Below are 27,348 nucleotides of genomic sequence, written 5' to 3'. Positions count from 1 at the left end.
AGGAGGTGGTGAATGTTGACAGTTCCCCTTTCATTTTTCCTTGGCACTTAGGTTACAGAGTTCTCCTATGCTATGTGCAGGTGCAATACCTCTGAGCAACCATTTTGATGGTTTCAGCAAAGCTCAGGGCAACAGGCTTTGGTCATCCTCAGATTTACATGATGAGAGAGACAGAAAGACAAAAGTTCAAGGTAATAATCATTTCTCTTCTTCTAGTCAGCGTGCCATAACTAAACCTGCCATACTAAGACTTTTGTCCTGATAGGGATGTTTCCTTAATCTCACACTCTTAGCACAACTATTTCTGCTGAGATTAATAGAATCATAGAATCACAAGGTTGGAAAGAATCTACACCGTCATCTAGTCCGTCCAACCACCCTTTATCATACCTACAGAAAACCACTAAACCATATCTCCTTTCTCCCTATCCAGATGTCTCTCGAACACTGCCAGGATGGCAACTCCACCACCTCCCTGGGCAGCCATTCCAGTGCCTGACCGCTCTCTGAGAGAAAAAGTTCCTTCTTATGTCCAGTCTAAACCTCATCTGATACAACTTGTGGCCATTTCCTCTTGTCCTGTTTGTTGCCTGGCCCGTCCTATCATAACCTCCCTTCAGGAAGTTGTAGAGTGCAATGAGGTCTCCCCTTGAGCCTCCTCTTCTCCAGACTGAACAATTCCAGCTCCCTCTGCCTCTCCTTATAAGACTTGCGCTCCAGACCCCTCACCAGTTTTGTTGCCCTTCTCTGAACACGCTCCAGCGCATCAATGTCTTTCTTGTAGTGAGGAGCCCAAAACTGAACACAGTACTCAAGATGTGGCCTGACCAGTGCTGAGGACAGAGGGATGATCACCTCTCTGCTCCTGCTGGCCACAATATTTCTTATACAGGCCAGGATGCTGTTGGCCTTCTTGGCCACCTGGGCACACTGTCAGCTCATGTTCAGTTGAGCATCGACCAACACCCCCAGGTCCCTTTCCTCTTCACAGCCATCCAGCTACTCTGCTCCAAGCCTATAGCGCTGCATGGGGTTATTGTGGCCAAAGTGCCAGACCCAGCACTTGGCCTTGTTGAACCTCATCCCATTCACCTCAGCCCAGTGATCCAGCTTATCTAGACCCCTCTGAAGGGCCTCCCTACCCTCCGGCAGATTGAGACCACCTCCAACTGGGTGTCATCTGCAAACTTACTGAGGGTACACTCAATCTCCTCATCTAGGTCATCAATAAAAATATTAAACAATATGGGCCCCCGTACTGACCACCGGAGACACCACTGTTGCAGAACGGCGGGAGAAAAGCAAACGACCACACCTGTCATTGACATATGATCAGCTATTCTCGTTTATTCCTTGGCTGCATGTACCTTTATAATACGGATAATTAGCTCATACATATTGCAAAAGTGGAGCTCATCATTGGTTCCCAATTACATACCATCCCTGAGTATCTTAACAGCTTGTTGTTATCAACTGAAAGCTACTCCCTTGCTGAGTTCCCAGAACCATGGCTAGTTCCTCACCATCCCTGGGCATCTTGTTGTTCTCGCTGTCCTTGCAAGTGGTATGGCTGCTTGATAAACTGCACCGTGTTTACGACCCTTCTCAGCTAACTAGCTGTAAAAAACACTCTCTACATTTCCCCTGTTTTCTTTCTGGCTGAAAAAGGGTTTGATTTAACGACTGATTAATCATATTTAACAAGCAGTTCAGTTCATTTGTTCAATCAGTTCTCATGTAGTTTTATCCTGCTCCGTAGCTGCTCTTTGAACTCCTCATCTCGATCCATGGCTGCTGCTCCGTAGAATTCTTCTTGTATTACAACAATTTCAAGATACTGCCTATAGAGTAACAACACTACTTAAATTAATAACATAAGTATTATAACTCAATCAAAGCCTCGATTGACAATACTCTAAAAGTGAAAAAAGAGACAAGTCAAATACAACATAACAACATTACTGTTAAACCCACTAAAAAGAACAAATATGTTTGTACTGCAACCTAAGTTTCTGCAACCTGAAAATAAATCCGTGAGGGTCCCATTGTGTTAATCTGTAGCTGATTTGGAAAATTCTTCAATTTTCATATACTCTGATACATTGATTTTTAATGACCACTAAAATTTGTGCAATAAATGCTTTTAGGATGCTCATAACCATGCTCTACCAACTGAGTTATCTGGGCTAATAATTGATTAATGATCGCACAATTTAATGGAATAGCATGTCAAATAGAACCAAGTTTAGAGGACAAATGTACTAGAGTATCACTAGGGGCATTAATACTTACTGACCCTTAAGAAACAGCAAGCCATGTTGGTGGTGGATGCGACAGGTAGTGCCAGCAGGCCGTCCCCTGCTTCAAGGTGCACATTTCCTCTCTCACCCATCACAGATTCTCTCCTGCATTCAGGGTCTGAAGGATTTCTTCCAGTTGTACACCATATCCGCATGGCCAGTGTGTGATACAGAGCCCAAGTGGAACACCTGCTTGGAAAACAGAATAAACTATCAAATTTAGTTCTATTAGCGTGCACTTTTGTCTAAAATGATGCATGGTTATATTTTAAAAATCCCAATTAGTTGGATGTAAGAGAGGTATCTATTCTATGATACAGGGTCTTCTCTTTGACTGGGATTCCTTTCCATGTTTTGTCTTTGCAAATTAAGAAAAGCTAATTAATAGGCTAATAACATCATAACCAAACAGTACTAAAACATTGAAAGAGCTATTCTGGTAGATTCTAGCATTGATTACATCACAGAATCACAGAATCACAGAATTACCTGGGTTGGAAGGGACCTTAAGGATCATGTAGTTCCAACCCCCCTGCCTAGCAGGGCCACCAAACATACACATTTACTAGATCAGGTTGCCCAGGGCCCTGTCCAACCTGGTCTTGAACACCTCCAAGGACGGGGCATCCACAACCTCACTGGGCAGCCTGTTCCAGGACCTAACCACCCTTCTAGTAAAGAACTTTCCCCTAACATCCAACCTAAATCTTCCCTCCTTCAAGTTAAAACCATTTCCCCTAGTCCTGCTATTATCAGCCCTTTCGAAGAGTTTACTCCCCTCCTGGGAGTAAGTTCCCTTCAGGTACTGAAAGGCTGCAATGAGGTCACCCCGCAACCTTCTCTTCTCCAGGCTGAACAAACCCAACTCCCTCAGCCTGTCCTCATAGGGGAGGTGCTCCAGCCCCCTGATCATCTTTGTGGCCCTCCTCTGGACCCTTTCCAAAATCTCCATATCTTTTTTGTACTGAGGGCTCCACACCTGGACACAGTACTCCAGATGGGGCCTCACAAGAGCAGAGTAGAGAGGGACGATCACCTCCCTATCCCTGCTGACCACCCCTCTCCTGATGGAGCCCAGGATCCCATTTGCTTTCCGGGCTGCCAGAGCGCACTGCTGGCTCATGTTAAGTTTCTCATCTATCAGGACCCCTAGGTCTTTTTCAGCCGAGCTGCTCTCAAGGACAACTCCTCCCAGCCTGTACAGGTGCCTGGGGTTCTTCCGACCCAAGTGCAAAACCTTGCACTTTGCCGTGTTGAACCTCATTAGGTACACCCGAGCCCAGCTTTCCAGCCTGTCAAGGTCCCTCTGAATGGCATCTGTTCCCTCCACCGTATCGACTGCACCACTCAGCTTGGTGTCATCAGCAAACTTGCTGAGGGTGCACTCCATTCCCTCATCGATGTCATTAATAAAGATGTTAAAGAGCACCAGTCCCAAGACAGACCCTTGAGGGACGCTGCTCGTTACCGGCCTCCACCTGGACATAGAGCCATTGACCACCACCCTGTGTCTGCGGCCTTTCAACCAATTGCTTATCCATCTAGTTGTCCACCCATCAAATCCACCTCCCTCCAATTTGGAGATGAGGATGTGATGGGGGACCATGTCAAAGGCCTTGCTCAGGTCCAGGTAAATGACATCGGTCGCCTTCCCTTCATCCACCAACGCCGTCACTCCATCATAGAAGGCCACAAGATTAGTTAAGCATGACCTTCCCCTGGTGAAGCCATGCTGGCTGTCTCGGATCACATGCTTGTTCTTTATGCGATCAAGCATAAAGATGGGTTTGGGATGAGGGGTTGGGAGCGAGATTTGGAATAGGGATTGGGATGTGGGATTTAGGACGTGGGACTGAAATGCGGGATTGGGGCGTTGGATGTGGGATGTGAGATTTGGGATTGGGATGTGGGGATATGGATATGTGATGGATATGGGATGGGATATCGGGAACTGGGATATATATGGGGTGGCTGTGCATATGGGATGGACTTGGGATGCATATGGGATCACGGAATCCTAGAATGGCTCAGGTTGCAAAAGAGCTTCAAGGTCCTGATATCCAACTGCAGCCCAACCGTAGAATCAATGCAATCAATCTCTCCAGCTGCATCTTCAGCGCCTTTCTCCCCTCCAGCAGATCAGCACTCCCTCCCAGCTCGGTGCTGTCTGTGAACTTACGGAGGGCGCACTCAATGCCCTGGATGAGATCCCTGATCAAGGTGTTCAATAGGAGCTGAGCCCTGGGGGACACCACTCGTGGCTGGCCACCAGCCAGCAAATGCTGCTCTGGGTGTCCAGGCTTGGCTGAGCGAGGACAAAACTGCCTGGCCTCAAACGAGGCAGAGGAGCCACGATGCCATGTGAGGTATCTTTATGGCTGTCTGTACATCGCACAGCAGGCCCGGCTGCCCCTGCTTCTCCCCTCCATGGGAGCTGGGGGGCTATGACACGGCACAAATGAATGCAGGCAGAGGGATACGTCAAAGGAAACACAAAGCATTTAATGACAAATCATAGAAAACAATGAGTAACAGAAACAACAATATTCCTAAAATTGCCATCCCACAACAACTGAGTGTCCAGACAGTGTCCCATCCCACTGCAATGATGACTTTGGAGGATGGCTCTGTTCTGCAGGGGAGGGATGGGGCTGCTGCTGGTGCCCCTGGAATGCTGCCGCTGCTGCCTGGTGCTGCAGGGCCGGCGAGGAGCTCAGGGCTACAGGTAGCCGTACATGTCAGCTATGGCCATTTCTATCTCCCGCTGCACCAGGAACTGCACGGGGCCGATCTTCATCTGCTGGGCCGCCCGCTGCCGCTCCTCCTGGGCCAGCCTCTTCATGCGCTCCCGCTCGAGCCGCTGCTCGGCTGTGATGGGCAGCGATTCCTCCAGCACTCTGGGTAGCGCACGGCCACCTGCCCGGGGCCCCACGCAGGGCACAAAGTCCATGGGGCGCTGTGGCCGAGGCTGCTGCTGGTGCAGCTGTGGCAGTGGGTCCCTGCACAGCACTGAGCTCCTCCATGGTGTCTTCTTGGCAGCGTTCTCCTTCCGCGCCGTGCTGCCTGGAGGTGCCGGCACTGCCTTGGCTGAGCCTCTGCCTTGGGGCTGGAGGGCAGCAGGTCTGGCGCTGGGTGTGGGTTGGGGCTGCACAGAGGGTGGCTGGCGCACCGGCCCCACCGCAGTCACTCTCTGCCCCAGCGGGTGCACGGCCTGGATGGATTCACACAGGTGCACGTGCAGCTCGCTGGCAGTGCCCTTTTGCCCGCTGCTGCTGGCTCCTGTGTTGGCCCCAGGCTGCTTCACTTGATGTGGGCGTTTGCAGCCTTTTCTTTCTTTTCCTTCCTTGCTTGGCAGCAGCTTCCTTTTCTTGGCTGGAGCGCTGCTGGTGGGCTGCTCCTGCTGGGAACTCTCCCCTTTCTGGGCCATGTCAGCAGGCGCAGGGCGCTTGGCCCGCTTGGTGCTGCCCCTCTTTTTCTTATCTGCCACCCGGCAGATAGTAGAGCCCAGTGACGGTGGAAAGGGAGCATGAAGAACCTGGGGCTGCTTTGGCTTCACCTCCTCAATGAGCTGTGCGGGTTGGGCTGAGGGAGGTGTGGTGACAGCCAGCGTGGTTGGCAGCGGACTGAGCCGGGCACTCGCTGGTGGCACGACAGGGCACAGCCGTGTCATCTCATACTGCAGCTCAGACAGGAACCCAGGGGATGGTGGAAGCCCCCAGAAGGGGTCGCTGTGGGTCCCGCTGGCAGCCTGTGCCTCCGTGCTGAGCTCTGTGCTTTCCCAGGGGTTGTCAGGGAGCTCAGCGATGAAGCATCCTGGGGCAGGGCTTCTCGGCTTCTTGTGAGGCACCTCAGCAGCTCTTGACACATCTGAAAATGCAAGATGATCACCGTTTTGGGGACTTCCCACACACACTCTGTGCAAACACACACCTGTGGGCTGTGCAGCCCCCAAACTCACCGCTGATCCAAGAGAGCAAACCCTGAATGCCCGTGATGTCCTCCGGCACATCCGAGCTGGTCGCCACTGCTGGGAAAAGCAAGAAAATGCCCAAGGTTCAATGCCAGCTCTCCAGTACCATGTTCATCCCGTACCAAGGGATCTCTGGTGGACGTTGTGTTCCCATTACAGATCAGGACGGCAAAGTTAAGTGTCAAGCCCAGGGATTAAGACCCCAGGAACAGACAATGAGAACAGTTCCAGGAAAGAATGGACAGAAAGCCAAAGTAGAAAGACAGTGCACCAAAGCCAGACGTCCACTGTGTGTCTGTATCTCTCTTGGGTGCTGGGCCACACTCTGTGCTCCTCCCCTGGCTTTCGGCAAGGCTGCGCTTTGATAGAATGCTGCTTGCATCAGCTTCTGACACGAAGGAGACAAGAAAGACATGAAGAGCATCTCAATGGAGGAAGATTTGAGCGCAGCCAACAACAAGCTTCTGGTCTTCAACAGCAGTTTCTTCAGTTTGCCTTTCTGCTGCCACAACATTGTGCCCTTTCTGCAGTCAGCAGAGATCTGCAGAGTCCTTTCTTCTCTCTTCCATCACACACACTGCCCTTCATGCAGCCCTATTTAGAGGCAGGTACCCACACCACAGCTCACAAGAGCTTCTTACCCATGGAGGCTTTCCGTTTCCCCTCTTGTTCCGCACCGTTCCATGGATTTGCGGTCTCCGTCCCTACAACAACAGATCAGGTGTTGATTTCACAGATACCAGGGAGAAGCTGAAATACTGTCCAGTAAGCCCATGCTCCCCCAGAGAACAGAAGGATGCTACTTTGACAGCCCAAACACAATCTGTTTGATCACTTCTCGCTGCGCCTTCCTGCAAATCTTAAGGTTTCTTGACATTCCCTGCAGCACTGCCCCCGCCCAGAAGTAACAGTCAAATATCTCCACACTTCATGACAGAGGGCTGAGGACACTCACTTTTGCCTGGCAGTAAGGACAGGCCATCCCCATCGAGTCCCTCTGTGAGCTGAAAGGCGACGCTGGATCCTTGGCAGCCTGCTGGCTGCTTCTGAAGAGAGAAAGGAAGAAACATGGGAGGGAACGTGCAGCCACGGTTTGCAGAGAGGTTCCAGATGGTGCCAGAGATGGGATATCAGAGTGCTGAGACACTATTTATCACTAAGGGAAAACAGCCTGAGCCACATTCCTGCCATTAGCCCAGGCTGTCAGCAGTGAGCACAGAACCCGACCACTTATTGAGGGCACAAAGGACCAGTAGGGCTCCTCCCGCTCCGTCCCTTCCCTTAAAAATGAGACAAAGGAAGAAGAACCAAGCAAAGAAACCCAGCCATACCTTTCCACTCACAGAGCAGAAATAGGAATAGCAGTCATCTCCTGGCTGAGACATGGCTGGTGAAGTCTCAGAGGAAGCTGAAACTCCCAGGGCTCTCTCCACAGGAACGTGCCCCGCTCTTGGAAAGAGCTGGCTTCACTCTTCCTAAGACTGCCTCGAACCCCGAAATCTCCTTTTGGACAGGAACCTTGCAGAAAGTTGCAACAAGTGAAAAACTGTCAGGAAGAAGCATTTTCCCAGCTTTCTTATGCACCCAGCCATCTGCGGGGCAGCGCAGCACAATTTGCTCTTGGTGAAGGTCGCGTTTGTCATGTCTGACGTGAAGCTGGGAACCCGGCAGCAGTTTTCCAGGGCAGGAATGACATTTCATCATCCTCACCGTAAGATGGGATGGAATTTCCACAAGAACCCATTTCCCTGCAAACAGCCATGCTGAGGGGCACCGCTGGAGCTGGGAACTCCTCCCCAGCACAGCTTTTCTGCTGAGACACCTCCTGGCAACCACCCAGCACCAAACCCAGCTCACCTGCTGGGCCTGCTCAGCCCAAGCTGTGCCCAGATCACGCACACGCCGCAGCGCTGCTTCAGATGGGCTCTCACAGGGTGATCAGCTCCAAGGAGGGCCCAGAGCTCAGTCTGCGTGCAGACACTCACCAGAGCACAGCTCTGCTCACCACCTGTGGTACAAATGCTCCCACCCGGCAACGGTTGTGACCTCAGCGAGTGTCTGCATCACTGCTGTGCTTTCATCATAGGCGAAGGGAATGGACTCCTTCTAGATCCAAATGGTAGGAAACCAATGCCAGGGTCATCCAGTGGGGTGTTTTTAAGTAAAATAACAGAGAAGTGAAGCTGAGTCTAGTGCAGCCCAATAAAAACCAGTAAAGGCCAATATGGCCTCATAGTGGTCAATGGAGTTCCAGAGGAACCTGTAGGAAACAAAACCCAAGGCCAGTGCAGCCATCTCTGGTTGGGGTTTTAAGCCCCAGGGCTGATATCAGCCTCTCAGACTGTGGCTTTAAGTCCCAGGGCAGTGCTGGCCTCCCCGGCTGTGTCTGCATCTTCAGGCTCTCAGGCTGGTGCCGGCCTCTCTCAACTGTGGCCATGGCTTCAAGGCCCTGGACTGTTTCAAGCTTTTCAAGCTGTGCCTTTAGTCTCCAGGGCCTTTTTCAGCCCGTCTGTCTGTGGCTTTGGCTTTAAGCACCATGGCTGTTGTCCAATGGGCAATACTCCCACATTTGCCAATGACCATCACTTTACAGGAGGTGGTGAATGTTGACAGTTCCCCTTTCATTTTTCCTTGGCACTTAGGTTACAGAGTTCTCCTATGCTATGTGCAGGTGCAATACCTCTGAGCAACCATTTTGATGGTTTCAGCAAAGCTCAGGGCAACAGGCTTTGGTCATCCTCAGATTTACATGATGAGAGAGACAGAAAGACAAAAGTTCAAGGTAATAATCATTTCTCTTCTTCTAGTCAGCGTGCCATAACTAAACCTGCCATACTAAGACTTTTGTCCTGATAGGGATGTTTCCTTAATCTCACACTCTTAGCACAACTATTTCTGCTGAGATTAATAGAATCATAGAATCACAAGGTTGGAAAGAATCTACACCGTCATCTAGTCCGTCCAACCACCCTTTATCATACCTACAGAAAACCACTAAACCATATCTCCTTTCTCCCTATCCAGATGTCTCTCGAACACTGCCAGGATGGCAACTCCACCACCTCCCTGGGCAGCCATTCCAGTGCCTGACCGCTCTCTGAGAGAAAAAGTTCCTTCTTATGTCCAGTCTAAACCTCATCTGATACAACTTGTGGCCATTTCCTCTTGTCCTGTTTGTTGCCTGGCCCGTCCTATCATAACCTCCCTTCAGGAAGTTGTAGAGTGCAATGAGGTCTCCCCTTGAGCCTCCTCTTCTCCAGACTGAACAATTCCAGCTCCCTCTGCCTCTCCTTATAAGACTTGCGCTCCAGACCCCTCACCAGTTTTGTTGCCCTTCTCTGAACACGCTCCAGCGCATCAATGTCTTTCTTGTAGTGAGGAGCCCAAAACTGAACACAGTACTCAAGATGTGGCCTGACCAGTGCTGAGGACAGAGGGATGATCACCTCTCTGCTCCTGCTGGCCACAATATTTCTTATACAGGCCAGGATGCTGTTGGCCTTCTTGGCCACCTGGGCACACTGTCAGCTCATGTTCAGTTGAGCATCGACCAACACCCCCAGGTCCCTTTCCTCTTCACAGCCATCCAGCTACTCTGCTCCAAGCCTATAGCGCTGCATGGGGTTATTGTGGCCAAAGTGCCAGACCCAGCACTTGGCCTTGTTGAACCTCATCCCATTCACCTCAGCCCAGTGATCCAGCTTATCTAGACCCCTCTGAAGGGCCTCCCTACCCTCCGGCAGATTGAGACCACCTCCAACTGGGTGTCATCTGCAAACTTACTGAGGGTACACTCAATCTCCTCATCTAGGTCATCAATAAAAATATTAAACAATATGGGCCCCCGTACTGACCACCGGAGACACCACTGTTGCAGAACGGCGGGAGAAAAGCAAACGACCACACCTGTCATTGACATATGATCAGCTATTCTCGTTTATTCCTTGGCTGCATGTACCTTTATAATACGGATAATTAGCTCATACATATTGCAAAAGTGGAGCTCATCATTGGTTCCCAATTACATACCATCCCTGAGTATCTTAACAGCTTGTTGTTATCAACTGAAAGCTACTCCCTTGCTGAGTTCCCAGAACCATGGCTAGTTCCTCACCATCCCTGGGCATCTTGTTGTTCTCGCTGTCCTTGCAAGTGGTATGGCTGCTTGATAAACTGCACCGTGTTTACGACCCTTCTCAGCTAACTAGCTGTAAAAAACACTCTCTACATTTCCCCTGTTTTCTTTCTGGCTGAAAAAGGGTTTGATTTAACGACTGATTAATCATATTTAACAAGCAGTTCAGTTCATTTGTTCAATCAGTTCTCATGTAGTTTTATCCTGCTCCGTAGCTGCTCTTTGAACTCCTCATCTCGATCCATGGCTGCTGCTCCGTAGAATTCTTCTTGTATTACAACAATTTCAAGATACTGCCTATAGAGTAACAACACTACTTAAATTAATAACATAAGTATTATAACTCAATCAAAGCCTCGATTGACAATACTCTAAAAGTGAAAAAAGAGACAAGTCAAATACAACATAACAACATTACTGTTAAACCCACTAAAAAGAACAAATATGTTTGTACTGCAACCTAAGTTTCTGCAACCTGAAAATAAATCCGTGAGGGTCCCATTGTGTTAATCTGTAGCTGATTTGGAAAATTCTTCAATTTTCATATACTCTGATACATTGATTTTTAATGACCACTAAAATTTGTGCAATAAATGCTTTTAGGATGCTCATAACCATGCTCTACCAACTGAGTTATCTGGGCTAATAATTGATTAATGATCGCACAATTTAATGGAATAGCATGTCAAATAGAACCAAGTTTAGAGGACAAATGTACTAGAGTATCACTAGGGGCATTAATACTTACTGACCCTTAAGAAACAGCAAGCCATGTTGGTGGTGGATGCGACAGGTAGTGCCAGCAGGCCGTCCCCTGCTTCAAGGTGCACATTTCCTCTCTCACCCATCACAGATTCTCTCCTGCATTCAGGGTCTGAAGGATTTCTTCCAGTTGTACACCATATCCGCATGGCCAGTGTGTGATACAGAGCCCAAGTGGAACACCTGCTTGGAAAACAGAATAAACTATCAAATTTAGTTCTATTAGCGTGCACTTTTGTCTAAAATGATGCATGGTTATATTTTAAAAATCCCAATTAGTTGGATGTAAGAGAGGTATCTATTCTATGATACAGGGTCTTCTCTTTGACTGGGATTCCTTTCCATGTTTTGTCTTTGCAAATTAAGAAAAGCTAATTAATAGGCTAATAACATCATAACCAAACAGTACTAAAACATTGAAAGAGCTATTCTGGTAGATTCTAGCATTGATTACATCACAGAATCACAGAATCACAGAATTACCTGGGTTGGAAGGGACCTTAAGGATCATGTAGTTCCAACCCCCCTGCCTAGCAGGGCCACCAAACATACACATTTACTAGATCAGGTTGCCCAGGGCCCTGTCCAACCTGGTCTTGAACACCTCCAAGGACGGGGCATCCACAACCTCACTGGGCAGCCTGTTCCAGGACCTAACCACCCTTCTAGTAAAGAACTTTCCCCTAACATCCAACCTAAATCTTCCCTCCTTCAAGTTAAAACCATTTCCCCTAGTCCTGCTATTATCAGCCCTTTCGAAGAGTTTACTCCCCTCCTGGGAGTAAGTTCCCTTCAGGTACTGAAAGGCTGCAATGAGGTCACCCCGCAACCTTCTCTTCTCCAGGCTGAACAAACCCAACTCCCTCAGCCTGTCCTCATAGGGGAGGTGCTCCAGCCCCCTGATCATCTTTGTGGCCCTCCTCTGGACCCTTTCCAAAATCTCCATATCTTTTTTGTACTGAGGGCTCCACACCTGGACACAGTACTCCAGATGGGGCCTCACAAGAGCAGAGTAGAGAGGGACGATCACCTCCCTATCCCTGCTGACCACCCCTCTCCTGATGGAGCCCAGGATCCCATTTGCTTTCCGGGCTGCCAGAGCGCACTGCTGGCTCATGTTAAGTTTCTCATCTATCAGGACCCCTAGGTCTTTTTCAGCCGAGCTGCTCTCAAGGACAACTCCTCCCAGCCTGTACAGGTGCCTGGGGTTCTTCCGACCCAAGTGCAAAACCTTGCACTTTGCCGTGTTGAACCTCATTAGGTACACCCGAGCCCAGCTTTCCAGCCTGTCAAGGTCCCTCTGAATGGCATCTGTTCCCTCCACCGTATCGACTGCACCACTCAGCTTGGTGTCATCAGCAAACTTGCTGAGGGTGCACTCCATTCCCTCATCGATGTCATTAATAAAGATGTTAAAGAGCACCAGTCCCAAGACAGACCCTTGAGGGACGCCGCTCGTTACCGGCCTCCACCTGGACATAGAGCCATTGACCACCACCCTGTGTCTGCGGCCTTTCAACCAATTGCTTATCCATCTAGTTGTCCACCCATCAAATCCACCTCCCTCCAATTTGGAGATGAGGATGTGATGGGGGACCATGTCAAAGGCCTTGCTCAGGTCCAGGTAAATGACATCGGTCGCCTTCCCTTCATCCACCAACGCCGTCACTCCATCATAGAAGGCCACAAGATTAGTTAAGCATGACCTTCCCCTGGTGAAGCCACGCTGGCTGTCTCGGATCACATGCTTGTTCTTTATGCGATCAAGCATTTTGTCCAGGAGGATCTGTTCCATAATCTTCCCAGGCACAGAGGTGAGACTCATCGGCCTGTAGTTACCCGGGTCGTCCCTGCTCCCCTTCTTGTAAATGGGAGTGACGTGACCCTTCCTCCAATCATCCGGGACCTCACCTGACAGCCACGACTTCTCAAATATGATGGAGAGCAGCTCAGCAACCACCTCAGCCAGCTCCTTCAGGACCCTGGGATGCATGCCATCTGGCCCCATAGACTTATACTCATTCAGTCTAAGGAGGCACTCTCGGACTTGCTCTACCCTTACAGTGGGGAGGGATTTACCTCCTTGGTCCCCACATGGAGGTATGAGGGTGCAAGACTTAGGGACGTGAAAAAGACTAGAATCCTGGCCACCAGTGAAGACCGAGGTGAAGAACTCATTCAGCACCTCAGCTTTCTCTTCATCTGTTGAAGCCATTTCTCCTTTTAAATTTACCAGAGTAGGTACGCCCATTTTGGCCTGTCTCTTCTGGCCAATGTACCTGTAGAAGGTTTTCTTATTGTTTTTCACATCCCTCGCCAAGTTCAGTTCTGCCTGCGCCTTGGCTTTCTTGATCCCACATCTGCAAGTTCGGACGGCATCCCTGTATTCTTCCCGGGTGACACAGCCTTGTTTCCAGAGCTTGTACACCCCTTTCTTCACCCTCAGTTCTCTTAGCAGGTCCTTGCTGAGCCATGCCGGTTTTCTACCTGTCCTGCCCACTTTCTTAATCAGGGGAATGGAGACCTCTTGTTCTGCCAGGAGGGCATCCTTGAACAGTAGCCAGCTCTCCTCAACGTCCTTATCTTTGAGGGCAGCGCGCCAGGGGATCTTGGCCAGCATTCCATTGAGTAGCTTGAAGTCTGCTCTTCTAAAGTTGAGCATCCTGGTCCTGCTCTTTGCCAGGCCCACGTCGCTTGAGATCACAAACTCAACCAGGGCATGATCGCTGGAGCCCAGGCAGCCTCCAACCTTGACGCCTTTGATGATCTCCTCAGCGTTGGTGAGCAGCAGGTCCAGCAACGCTTGACCTCTGGTCGGTCTGTCCAATACCTGAACCAGAAAGCTATCTTCAATGGATTCCAAGAGCCTTCTGGAGCTCTTGCAGCTCACCGTGTGGTTTTCCCAACAGATGTCAGGATGGTTGAAGTCCCCCACCAGGACAAGAGCCCGTGAGCCAGACGCCTCACGCATCTGGAGCAAGAAAGCCTCATCAGCAGCCTCCCCTTGATCAGGTGGCCTGTAGTATACCCCTAATACCAGCTGACCTTTATTAGTCCCATCTCTAATCCTAACCCACAGGCTCTCAACCTGTTCTTGACTGTTTCTCATGGGGAGCTCCTCACAGTTTATCCAATCTCTGACATAAAGGGCGACTCCCCCACCCTTCCTACCTCGCCTATCTCTCCTAAAGAGCCTATAGCCATCGATGGTAGTATCCCAATTGTGGGAGTCATCCCACCATGTTTCTGTGATAGCAACAATGTCATAATTTTCAGAGTGCATCACAGTTTCCAGTTCCTCCTGCTTGTTACTCAGGCTCCGTGCATTAGTATAAAGGCACTTCAGCCGGGCTGTTCGTCTCACCACCTTCATAAGCGATCCAGGATCCGCTAGAACAGCAGCATCCCCAGCATCCCCCTGCCCTACTCCCTCCTTTTGCACTCTGCAATCTTTGCCCACAGAGTTTGGTACAATCCCTCGAATGCACCGTTCAACCCCAGTAGCCCTTATTCTGCCCCCTTCCCCTTTCGTTCCTAGTTTAAAGACCTATCAATGAGTCCCGCTAATTCTTCAGCTAATACCCTCTTACCCCTCAGGGACAGGCTGCTTGCATCAGCAGCCATCATTCCAGGTGCAGTGTAGATTGCCCCATGGTCAAAATAGCCGAAATTCTTGTGTCTGCACCAGCTCTTAAGCATCTGTTTAAGAGATGGGTTTTTTGGATCCTCCCTGTATCTTTTCCTGACACCACGGGCATAGAAGAAAAGATCACCTGCACCCCAGCTCCTTCAAGTATTCGCCCCATTCCCCTGAAGTCTTTCTTGATGGACCTCAGGCTTTGCTTGCCAACTTCCTCACTGCCAGCCTGAATTATTAAAAGTGGGTAGTAGTCTGAAGGATGAATCAATCTAGAAATTTTCTTTGAAATGTCCCTGACCCGTGCCCCAGGAAGGCAGCACACTTCTCTGCGGGTAGGGTCAGGCCGGCATATAGGGCCTTCTGTTCCTTGCAGAAGGGAGTCACGTACAACAATCACCCTTCTGTCCTTACGTGTAGAAGCAGTCTTGAGGCTTCGGGGTGACCGCTTCACCTGAGGCAACCTCATGGGTGCACCTGTTTCCACACTCTCACTAGTCCCCCCCTCAAGTTCCAGGGCCTCAAACCGGTTTCGCAGAGGCACCTGGGGAGCCGGGGATGGTCGTGATGGAGGATGCCCCTTCCGTCGAGCAGGTACCCGTTTCCACTTCTCCTCCCTTCTCAAATTACTGCTGGGGGGAAGAGAGGACAGGGGGCCGGCTGCAGTGTTGCCAGCTGGCTGGTTCCCCTTTACCACCTGTTTGTGAGGTGGCAGGGGCTGACATGCTCCATTAGGAGCCTCGACTGTGTGCTGAGAACTTGAGGCTGAGAGGGACTGACACCACCAGTCAATCTCCCTCTCACACTGTTTTATAGTCCTCAGCCTCTCCACTTCCTCCTTCAGGTCAACTACGAGGCTGAGCAAGTAGTTCACCTGGTCGCAGTGAACACAATCACTGCCTCCCTCACCCAGCACTGCAAGGGCCAGGCTCTGGCACTCAGTACAGCCAGAGACCTGCACACCAGCATCTTGGGTTGGGGGCTCAGTCTGAGTTTCCTCAGACATTCTGGCAGCAGCCTTCCTATAAGGCATGTGCAGGACCTCAGTCTGGGTCTCTGCAGTCTTCTTGGTTGCTGCCTCCCGTTTCTGTGAGATCGGGACCCTTGTCTTGGCCTCCTCAGTATTTCTGGCAGCAGCCTTTCGCCGGAAAAATCCTGTTTAATCAAATCCTGTTTAATACACATCTGATCTATTACTAAAATAGAAGAAGCACACAACATCCTAGCTAATGCCTTAAACTCTAAATCTTGAGACTGCATTGGTAAAACAGAAAATCACACACTATGTCAAACTATTACTAATATTATCTATAACACAGCAAGTTACAAAGGAATACCACTAAGTAAGAAACACACAATTACAATTACTATAAAGGCTGGATGCTATTTTCTGCCTTCAGATGAGACTGAGCATATCATGCTGGAACCCACATAGGGCCAGTCCCTGTGGAAATACGAGCATATTCACGACCCCAAGTTGTCAGTGGTAGGGGACTGTCCCAAAGTCCTGTGGCCATATTCCAAACATTAACCATAGGCTGTTCCTTTAACACTGTGGAAGCCTCAAAATGACAATCCACATAAGCTGTATCTCTATGAACACGATTCAAAAACTTCAGCACAAGCAAAACAAGCAAAACCTTACATAATATTTTCAAAAAATTCAGCACAAGCAAAACAAGCAAAACCTTGCATAATATTTCTTGTAGTGTGTCTCCCATATTCCCCCTTTTTTGTTTAAGAATAATAAGAATGGATTTCAATGTTTGATAAATGTGCTCAGTGATAGCTTGTCCAGTGGGAGAATGAGCAATGGCTGTAGTATGTTTAACACACCCTTCTTGGAGGAAAGTTCGAGTGGCCTTAGAGGTATACGCAGGCCCATTATCTGTTTTTGTAGTATGTGGGATTCCCATAGCAGCATAAGCAGATAACCAGTGTTTACGGGTGTCATGACTGTGTTCACCTGTATGTGCTGTGGCAAATACGTAAGAAGAATGAGTATCTATTGTTACATGTGCATATTTTAGACAGCCAAATTCAGGAACGTGAGTGACATTTGTCTGACACAGTTGAAGAGGTGCTGTGCCACATGGATTTGTCCCAATTTGAGGCAAAGAGGTATCAGTCAAATTATGTAGCCGGTATTCAGTCATAAACACGGTGTACTGCGTAGCAGAGAGGATCATTCTTAACACAATTTTCCAGTCGTGAGGGGTCATAGCGTAACTGTCACCGTTTGCAACCAAAAGATTGTATGTAAAGGCTGAATGAATTCTGTATGTTCTCGCTGACTCCCTTAGCTCCTTCACTGCCTCATAAGGCAGGGATTCCCAACGGGGGACCTGATTAGGAAAGGTGTGCAACGTGTCAGCATCACCTCTTAATATTGCTTCTTTTCTGCACTGCTCTAAGACATCACAGTATGCTGTAGGGAAATCTGTCATTCCTGCTTCCTTCAAATTATCATCAGGAGGAAATGCGTCCGATTCTCTTTCTGGATCTACTGGACCGGGGTCACAACGATCCCCTGGTTTCGGTCCGTCCGTGTCTTTAACCACGTTACACGCGGGCTGCACAGACGCAGCCGCGCACAACGAGGGGGGGGCGGCATGGCGAGGCGCAGAGAACGACGTGGGCGGAGCAGAGGGCGGGGGCGCGACGAGCGACGTAGGCGGACTGAAGGGCGGGGGGGCCGTAGAGACCGACAACGCGGCGAGCGACGTGGGGGGGGCGGCAGGCGGCCGCTGGCTGGGAACGGCTGGTTGTGTCGGAGCGCGGCCGCTGTTCTTTCTCGCGCTGGGCTGGAGGTTTCCCGACCGGCGTCGGCAGGTGACGGTGTTGTGGTTGTCCGAGCGGCAGTTCTGGCACCACACACCGACAGCTTGGCAATTCCGTCGCAAATGTCCCTTAACGCCACACCGGAAACATTTAACAGAGGTGCTTGGGCCTGCACTGGTTACCGCAGACGCTTGTAAGGGTGCAAGAGCTGCTAACACTTGATTCTGGGAAGCCTCAGCCTGTGCCTTTAATCCTGCCCCTAGCTCTTTAATAGCCTCAACTATGAAAGCCTGAGCCCCCGTGGGCACACTCGATAATCTGTCTAACGCCTCCTCTATTGTCCAGTTACTCCTCAAAGTACTTAGAATGCCAGGAGCTGTAGCATTACAATTCTGAAGTGCACAATGTTTTAGCATTATTTCCCTCATGTACTCTGGTACTCCAGCCTTCTCTATGGCTCCAGCTACCTTATCTAGAAACACTCCAAAATCCTCATTTCTTCCCTGCTGGATTCCCATATAAGACGACAGCCCACCTGGTGCCTTGATCTTATTCATAGCCTGCCTGGCCAGATACATTGACTCTCTACATTTAACTGGTCCTAATAAGGCCTGGGCCTCCGTCCGGATGAAAGGACCCACCCCTAAAAGTTCTTCAACGGTGACATTATACAAGGGATCTCCGGGCTGCTTAACTATCACAACGCTCTGTTGGCACATCTCTTCCCAATAAGCATTAAATAGCAGTTGTTGGTGCTACGAAAAAATCAACCTAGCTATAGCCCGACAATCAGATGGCAACAAAACCTGAGTACTCCAGATATAATCCAGTATCTGTCTCGCTGGCTCACTTTTTACTCCATACTGACTGACCATAGACCGCAATAGTGACAACAACCTCCAATCTAAAGCACTGATAGCAGCCTGTGTCCCGCCTGCAGCATTAGGTGAATACCCCCCCGGCAGCACCATCTGTGACACCGCTTCCAACCCCTCACCGTCTCCCGCCTCTAAACAAGCCCGCGCCAGCGCAGCCCAAGCCCCCCCCCGCTCCCGCGCGACGGCCTCCGCCAGGTCACTCTGTGCCCCAGGGAGCGGCTCATTGCAAAGGGGGGTCGAGGGGGCCGGCTGTAGCGCCATGGTCGATGCAGGCGGCTCGTCTGATGCAGACGTGCCGGGAGACGGAGACGGGGCACTCGGCTCCGCAGCCGCCGGCAACGCAGGCTCGGCGGCCGGCGGCAACTTTACGGTGGACACTGCAGGGGGCCCCGGGCAATCTGACCATTCATTATAATTCTTATTCCTCCCCGGGCACAGCTGCAGCTCTTCTCGCCTCATTATTGCTACCATTACTATTAATAATAATAACATTTTTAGTGACAGGTGAGGGCGGGGGGCTGCATTGGGCCCTATGGGAGCCCTCCCCATCCTGGCACACTCCCCCAGGCTGATCCAGCACTTCCATGTGGGTGATTGCAGCAAATCATTATAAACCACACGCCACCACTTCCTGCATTTTTTAGCCATTTTCTCCCCATCCATCATTCCCTGAAAAATTACATCTCCAAATTTATGCCATTCAGCAAGATCCTGCACTAAATGAGGATTCTGAAATAACCCTTTAGCATACCCATACGCTAATAACTTGGGGAGTTCCTTTTGCAAGTCTATAGCTTTAAATTGCCTCTGCCTAAGAAAAGCGGTAAATAAATTATATGCTGCTTGCCTATCCATGTTTTCGTCGACGTCGTTGCAGACCTCCAGGCTTCACCAGCACGTATCGGTCGAGCCCACCTGTCGTGGTCACTCGAGACGCAGAGCACCGAGTTCAGCTCTTTTTGTCGTCCGTCTAGCTGCGGGACCCGAACCCAGCGCAGTTCTACGCTCATGGCAGCCCTTTTATTTCCCTTGGCAAGTATCACGTCGAGGGTCACCATTTGTTGGAAGTAACCGCGGGAGATGAGTCTCATAATATAATGGTCAACAGATCTCGTTTATTAGGTGTAACAGCATCTTATTTATACAGTCAGTAATAAGCTCATGCATATTGCAAAAGTAAAGCTCAGGATTGGTGGGTTACATATTACTTCATCTGACCTTTGTGGTTAGCCTTATAGTTACTTTTTCTTCACAGCTACACATCTTGTTTTTCCCTTAGGCCGTCCTTGCCTCTAGCTACATATTCTATCTTTAGCTACATATTCTGTCCTTCACATCCTGATTTCTCCTCAGCTGCTGCCGCCAGTCACGTACCTTCTTTTACAATTTAACTAATGGAGTTTCATCATGCCCTTTCTCACGAAGCCATTCTGCATAAACACTCTCCACACCATAGGGAGACACTGGGACCCACAGGGAAACATTGGGACACATGGGGACCCCATGGATTACAGTGGGGGACAGTGAGACCCATAGAGACACATAGAGACCCCGCTGAGACCCATAAGAGACCCCATAGAGGCACATAGGGACCACATTGAAACATATAGATACCCATAGGAAGATATTTGGGCCCAGAGATACACATAAGAGACCCTATAGAGAGCCATAGAGGCACATAGCAACCCATAGGGGGGATTGGGAGACATAGTGACCCATAGGGAGACACTGGGACACATAGGGGGACATAGATATCTACAGGAGGACATTAGGACACATTGGGACCCCATAGAGAGACATAGAGACACATAGGGACCCATTTAGAGGCATAATAACCCCATAGAGACCTATAGGGACAGCTAGAGACCCATAGGGAAACATTGGGACCCACAGGGGCTGTGTGGGAGATTGGTAATCACAGCCTGAACCTCTGATTAATCAGCTGAGGCAAGTGTGGGGTCAGCTGCGGGAGCACAGGTGAGAGTAATGGAGCTGTGCTCCCGGGAGGGCTGGAGCTCGACTCCACCTCCTCTGAGACCTCATTTAAGGGCTGACCCTCACTCGAGCCGCTTTCCATTATCTTTCCGAGCTCCCTGTTACCGGGTGAGGTCCCAGAAGACTGGAGGCTTGCCAACGTGACTCCCATTTCCAAGCAAGGTTGTCAGGAGGATCCGGGCAACTCCAGGCCTGTTAGCCTGACCTCGGTGCCAGGGAAGGGAATGGAACGAATTGTCTTGAGGGAGATGACAGATGTGGCAGGTGTGGGATGAGCAGGAGATCAGACCTAGCCAGCATGGGTTCGTGAAGGGCAGCTCCTGCTTGACCAATCTGATCTCCTTCTACGATCCTGTGACCCATCTGATGGATGAAGGAAAGAAAGAAAGGCTGTTGATGTGCTCTACTTGGACTTCAGCAAAGCCTTCACAACTGTCTCCCATGCTATTCTCCTACAAAAGCTGGCAGCCCTTTTCCAACCTTGAGAATTCTGTGATTCTGTGAGGCAGCATCTCTTGGACATCGCTCTGCAGTGAAGACCGCCCCAGCTTCCTCAGCGAAGGCATCACCACTGGTGAGTTTCTCTCTCGCTTAGAACCTCTGTACATTTGTTACCATCTTTGTTACCATCTGTAGAGTTACCACCTAGACAGGGTGTGAAAGACAGAACTGGTTTTCTTTTGTTGTCTCAAAGCTTGCTTCATGAGGCCTTCCTGATGATAAGACTGACTGACAACTGTTAAGTATCCTGGAGGGCGAATGGTGGGTGCCAATGTGCCATAGTGTTTCTGCTTACAATTGCAAGGGTAAACAGAAACAGGAAGAGCAGTCTTTCTCAGGGGTGCTGCTCGAAGGAGCGGACCACTGCGGAAGGCGATAACGCTTGTGTCCGGCAATAGAGACACCCTCCTCCCCCGTCCTTGCTGGCTTATCTGTGGGCCAGGAATGCCACAAAAGTTGGTTTTTAATCATCTTTCGAAGAATGGTTGCTTGTTTGTTTGGAAGTTTGGTATTTCCACCAAAAATGCTGAGCTGCTATTCCCAAACTTCGAAGAGGAAAAATTCCCACCGAAATGGGGGATAAAAGGCCCTCGCTAAACTGGGGACTTAGGAGACAAACTCCCAAAGACACCTTTGATGGAGAAATCCCTGAGGGGAAAACTTTGTCGGAAGAACCCCGGGACCGGCTTGCTGCGGAGCTCCCTGGCTGTCTCCCATCCCCCGCGGTGATCAGACGAGTTCCTGAGATCAACGGACCTACTGTGTACCTCGCTGGACCCATGGTGGTGACTATCTCTTTTGCTCTCTGCAAAGACTCCTTGCTTACATTTCCTACTTTCCCTATCGCCTACCTTCCCTTCCCCGTCTCCCTAAAAAAAAACACCTAGGTCTTTAATAAACTGGTTGGACCAACATTTGAACCGTTGCTTCTTAATCTCACGCCGGGTATACACATATCAAAGAACCTTGCCTCCCTCCTACAAATTGGAGCGAGACATTTTTTATTGGCGTAGTCGGCAGGATGCCCGCCGTGAGACTGTTGTCCTTCCAAAAACTCCAAAATTTTTCTGTATGTACCTCCTGGAGTTGCAAGGACCGATAATTTTGGTAACTTAGATGTGAGCACCTCTCCAGGAAGACCGCTCCATATTCTGAAACTTTACTCCTTATGTGTTTACCTCTCGGGGACGTATGAATTAATTTTGACTATTTGCTCTTGTTTTATACGTGTGTGCCTTCTCGGGAAGACTATTTCGCATTTTTGTGGTTTAAGTAACTTGTAACATATTTTGGAATTTGAAAGTTTTGTGTGTGCGCCTCTTGGGGAAGTGAGGAAGTAATTTTTTGACGTTTGTGCTTCTCCAAGAAGTTTATTCCTTTCTGAGAAACCTAGAAGTGTTTTGTAACTTGTGTGGCTTTAAGCTTGAAGTTTTTCTGGCCTGACAGGGTAGCCAGGAGCGATTTCGGTGTTTACACTTTCTTTGTAAGTGTTGATTGGACTTCTTGGTCTTTTGTGAAAGGGAGGAATGATTGTAGCATTTGCATTTGTTTGATAGGTGCGTGTCTCCCTTGGGAGGGGTAAGGAGTTAAGCATACCTTCTCTTCCCTTAGTGTGTATCTTTTAGGGTATTGAGAAATGAGTGAAATTGTTGCCACTATGAAAAGTGAAAATGTGCTATTTGACCTTTTAGAAAAGCATGGTGCTCGGCCCTCTTTATCAGGGGTGGATTGGGCACGACAAAACTGGTATAACTTGCAGAGTGTTTCCAACCGCATTCGTGTTTTACAATATGAGGCTCATACTCGAGCCGGGAAAGGAAAATCGTTTATTTGTGTGGTACTCGGTGCTGCTTTAAAAGCTGCCGTGGAGTTCCAAGATGAAAAGCATTCGGCAGAAACCCAAACCATACAAGCATTACAGGAATCAGTTAAAGTAATGCAAGAATTGGTAAAAACTCTGCAGAATCAAATAGTGAACCTTGAGGAACAATTACAAAGAGAGCAACATAATACAGTCTTGTTGCAAATGGCTTTTAAGGAACTATTAACATGTAAGAATACTAGCAATACTGCTGTCCATAATTTGCCTCAAGAAAAAACTTTTCCTCAGAAGGAACTACAAGGAATAAAGGAAGGGCTTGGCAAATTAGAGGACTCGCCAGCCCAATTGCGTCCTTTGATAAAAACTAAATATACGTTTGATAACAGTGAGGATCTGGACCCTCAAATGAATGTTAAAGAAATTCCCTTTTCTGCCACTGAATTAGCAAAACTGAAAAAAGATTTTAGCTGCTCTCCAAAGGAATCAGAGACAGAGTATGTATGGAGGGTTAGTCTCACTGGTGGAAACCAAATACTGTTAACTGAAAAGGAAGCTGAAGGTTATTGGGGGCCTGGGGTATTTTTAACTACTGGTAACAACCGTGCTCCCTGGTCCCTAACACAGAGGGCTGCCTATTGGGCAGGTGGTCTTAACCCTTTAGAAAGGGGAGACCCTCTTGCCATTAATGGGACAGCTGATCAATTGGTTGAAAGTGTTCAAAAAGCTGCTTGTCTGCAAATGATGTATGATAGAAAGCTGCAGCCACATCATGAATCACCTATGATGATACCTGTTGATCCTGAACGGATGACTCCTTTAATCAGGGGGCTTCCAGAATCACTGAAACCTATAGGCATACAACTGCAAGGAAAGGTACAGGCTGTGCCTCAGGGAGAAAGAACCCGGGCAGCATTAGGAGTTGTAACCTCTAACCATCTGCAGTCGGGATATAAAGTATGGACATGGGGGGAGGTTGCCCAAGAGTTGATTAATTATGAAAGGAAATATGGGCCTGTGGCTTCTTCCAGTAAATCTGAGCCAGGGGAAGTAAGGCTCGCAGCAACCACCCTTGCTCCTAGGTTACCTAGTCCAAAGCTCAGTGGAACTGGAAGGGTCTCACTGCCAGTAAGAACGGGTAGGCAAAATATTGATCATAAACGTCTCTGGACACTGGGCTGGCAAAAGGGTGTTCCACGAGATCTGATGAATGGATTACCCACAATCAGGTTAGAGAAATTAGTTAACTGGTGGCCAGAACAAAAGCTCAAGGAAAGCTGATGCTTTCGCCCCCTCCCCCAGATGAGAGGGAGGTGGGGGGAGGAAGGCAGTGAAGGGTGGATGTTTATTAGAAAGCTCACAACAAAAGGAGATCCTCGATTTAACACCTTCTGTCCCAAGGCCTCCCCACTCCTGCCAATTGCCCCTGTGAGTCACGATCCAGTTGCTGATAAGCTAGGGAAACACTTATCTCCCTGGCCAGCTTGTGTGGACTGACTCAGCTAACATGAGGCGTTTCCCTAACCTTAATGAAATCCCTTAACAAATATCCTTAGAAGGCTAAGGACACCCCGAAAAAGGAATGTAAAATATACTCCTCGATGGATTGTTCTCTCATTTTTTAATTGTATTAACAAAGCCCCAAAAGGGTAAGTTGTTGTTTTGTTTTATTTTACAGAAGATCCCCGTGGGACCTTCACTGAACAGAATGACTGATAGCTGACTTTAACCATTTGTGTTTTGTGACAGAAAAGTTGAAGATGTGATTGTGCTAGAATTCTGAATTTACCTCTCTTATTACATATTTTGGTTGCAATACTATTATGCTTTTGTTTGTTGTTGTGGATTGTGATTGATATCAGTCCTTGGATCTGTTAAAACTTCACAATTTGGTTCAGAGTTTTTTCAGGTCATCCTGACTTTCTGGTACTTTCTGCCCAGTGATAACCATTCCTTCTGATCCCTTCTTTTACCCCTATTTCTCAAACTGATTATGATTTGCATGTAACTCCTCCATAGTGTTTCCAAATTCCTAACAAATTGGGAAATGAGCCAAGGGACCTATCTAATATCTATTAGATGTGGTCAAAAATGAAATCTATTTTAAAACCCTTTGCACTGATGTTTATCAGTGTCACATCAGTCCAGGAGTTCCATACAAAACATGGTTGTTGGAAAATGTCTAAGTTTTGATAAGAGATGTGTATGTTTCTGGGATTATCCCTCTTATGGTTTATACTGTGGGGTATCCCACACACTGTCCTGTGAAAAGTTCGGTAAACTATAACAGTACTGTAACTTGCCAGACTAGTTTTTATATCTCACAGCAATTGAACTGCTTTGGAAATGCTCAAGTGGACAGCAGCTGACACAAATACCCCTATTTATTTGTTTTACATGTTTATTTGATACTATTGGTTATTGTCACTGTCTTTGTGATTTTTAAATGTCTATGGTATATGTAGGTATGGATTGCTAAAGGAAAGTTATATGGTACTAAGGGTGTTGTGGAAACTGAAGAACTGTGTTGTTTGATCTGTGGGTTCTGAAGGGAATGGGACAAACTGCTTTGATGGTATAAGAACTGTTAATGATACAGAAGTATAATTGAGGGTATGTGAATGGAGCTTGAAAATTGTATAGAAAGAGGGATTGTAATGAAAGAATTGGGAAGAATAATAGCAGTTGCACTAGAGCAGGACCTGAAGATCTCAGGATGAGTTTTGCCCCCAGTGGACTGAATGCAACATGCACATAGCAGTGTAAAGATGTTTGTTTTCTGGTAGATACGGGTGCATCTCACTCTGTACTGCATCAAGAATTACTACCCTTAGATGATTTTTGTAACAATAGTAGGAGTAGGTCAACAAGAAAAAGTTTACCAATTAAATAAAGAAAGGAAGCAATGGGTAAAGCAAGTAACAAACAATAGGAATAAGTAACTGTAGCTCTAAATAACTTTTCTGAGTAGTTTGTATTGTAGAGAGATCTAATATAGTTGTTTGTTATCTTTTAAGAGCAGGTGTTCCACCTGGGCTCTATATCATGCACTGGCCATGCGGATGTGGAGCACATGTGAAAAGAACCTTGCAATCTCTAGCAAGAATTAAAACAGGAGAGAATCTGTGATGGGTGAGAAAGGCAAAGTGCACTTTGAAGCAGGGGACGCCCTGCAGGCACTGCCTATCACATTCACCGCTATTGTGTTCCTTCTGTCTTCTTTTGGTGGTTTGCCACCTCATAGTTGTTGATAAGTAATAATATATTAGCTTTGAAATTTCCATTTATAGAATTCTCTAAAATGAAAGCTGGAATCAGTGTGTATATGTCAACTCAAAAAATTATGATCTTACATGTAACTTCATGTTTAGTTAGTGCATTATCAATCAAGATTGAATGATGATGATTGTTAACATTTAATTCCCCCATATCACCTATCCCTCTTTTCCCTTATGCTTACTTTTTTTTTTCCTTTCTTTCCTCACCACCGTGAATGGTCATTTGCGCATCAATTTCAAGCAACCTTTGAGCCACGGGGTGGTGTGAAAGACAGAACTGATTTTCTTTTGTTGTCTCAAAGCTTGCTTCATGAGGCCTTCCTGATGATAAGACTGACTGACAACTGTTAAGTATCCTGGAGGGCGAATGGTGGGTGCCAATGTGCCATAGTGTTTCTGCTTACAATTGCAAGGGTAAACAGAAACAGGAAGAGCAGTCTTTTCTCAGGGGTGCTGCTCGAAGGAGCGGACCAATGCGGAAGGCGATAACGCTTGTGTCCGGCAATAGAGACACCCTCCTTCCCCGTCCTTGCTGGCTTATCTGTGGGCCAGGAATGCCACAAAAGTTGGTTTTAAATCATCTTTCGAAGAATGGTTGCCTGTTTGTTTGGAAGTTTGGTATTTCCACCAAAAATGCTGAGCTGCTATTCCCAAACTTCGAAGAGGAAAAATTCCCACCGAAATGGGGGATAAAAGGCCCTCGCTAAACTGGGGACTTAGGAGACAAACTCCCAAAGACACCTTTGATGGAGAATTCCCTGAGGGGAAAACTTTGTCGGAAGAAACCCGGGACCGGCTTGCTGCGGAGCTCCCTGGCTGTCTCCCATCCCCCGCGGTGATCAGACGAATTCCTGAGATCAACGGACCTACTGTGTACCTCGCTGGACCCATGGTGGTGACTATCTCTTTTGCTCTCTGCAAAGACTCCTTGCTTACATTTCCTACTTTCCCTATCGCCTACCTTCCCTTCCCCGTCTCCCTAAAAAAAACACCTAGGTCTTTAATAAACTGGTTGGACCAACATTTGAACCGTTGCTTCTTAATCTCACGCCGGGTATACACATATCAAAGAACCTTGCCTCCCTCCTACAAATTGGAGTGAGACACAGGGGGACATAGAGAGACACTGGGACCCATAGAGATCCATAGGAAGACATTGGGACCCATAGAGAGACACTGGGACCCATAGGGACACATAGAGAGACACTGGGACCCATAGGGACACATAGAGACCCATAGACAGTCATTGGGAGCCATAAGGATAAATTCAGACTCATAGAGACCCCATTGAG

General features: G+C 48.4%; 2 protein-coding genes across 2 annotated transcripts; one reads left to right on the top strand and one right to left on the bottom strand.

Annotated features, from left to right (window-relative positions):
- Window positions 1–4,781: 4,781 nt before the first annotated feature.
- On the bottom strand, window positions 4,782–8,021 carry LOC146757367 (uncharacterized). Its single transcript, XM_085522426.1, has 5 exons — window positions 7,602–8,021; window positions 7,226–7,316; window positions 6,912–6,974; window positions 6,259–6,327; window positions 4,782–6,167 (listed from the first exon to the last, which is right to left on the bottom strand). Exons 1-5 carry the CDS (start codon window positions 7,653–7,655, stop codon window positions 5,020–5,022), a joined length of 1,425 nt encoding a protein of 474 aa, XP_085378552.1. The 5' UTR covers window positions 7,656–8,021; the 3' UTR covers window positions 4,782–5,019.
- Window positions 8,022–21,117: 13,096 nt separating this feature from the next.
- Window positions 21,118–27,134, top strand: LOC146757366 (uncharacterized). The gene has a single exon (XM_085521639.1). The coding sequence runs from the start codon at window positions 22,596–22,598 to the stop codon at window positions 24,057–24,059; it is 1,464 nt and encodes a 487-aa protein (XP_085377765.1). The 5' UTR covers window positions 21,118–22,595; the 3' UTR covers window positions 24,060–27,134.
- The last annotated feature ends 214 nt before the right edge of the window (window positions 27,135–27,348 follow it).

Source organism: Coturnix japonica, chromosome 22 (assembly GCF_054131305.1).
Source record: "Coturnix japonica strain WE chromosome 22, WE-NBRP24, whole genome shotgun sequence".
Classification (NCBI taxonomy): Eukaryota; Metazoa; Chordata; class Aves; order Galliformes; family Phasianidae; genus Coturnix; species Coturnix japonica.
This window is presented reverse-complemented; position numbering and strand designations above follow the sequence as displayed.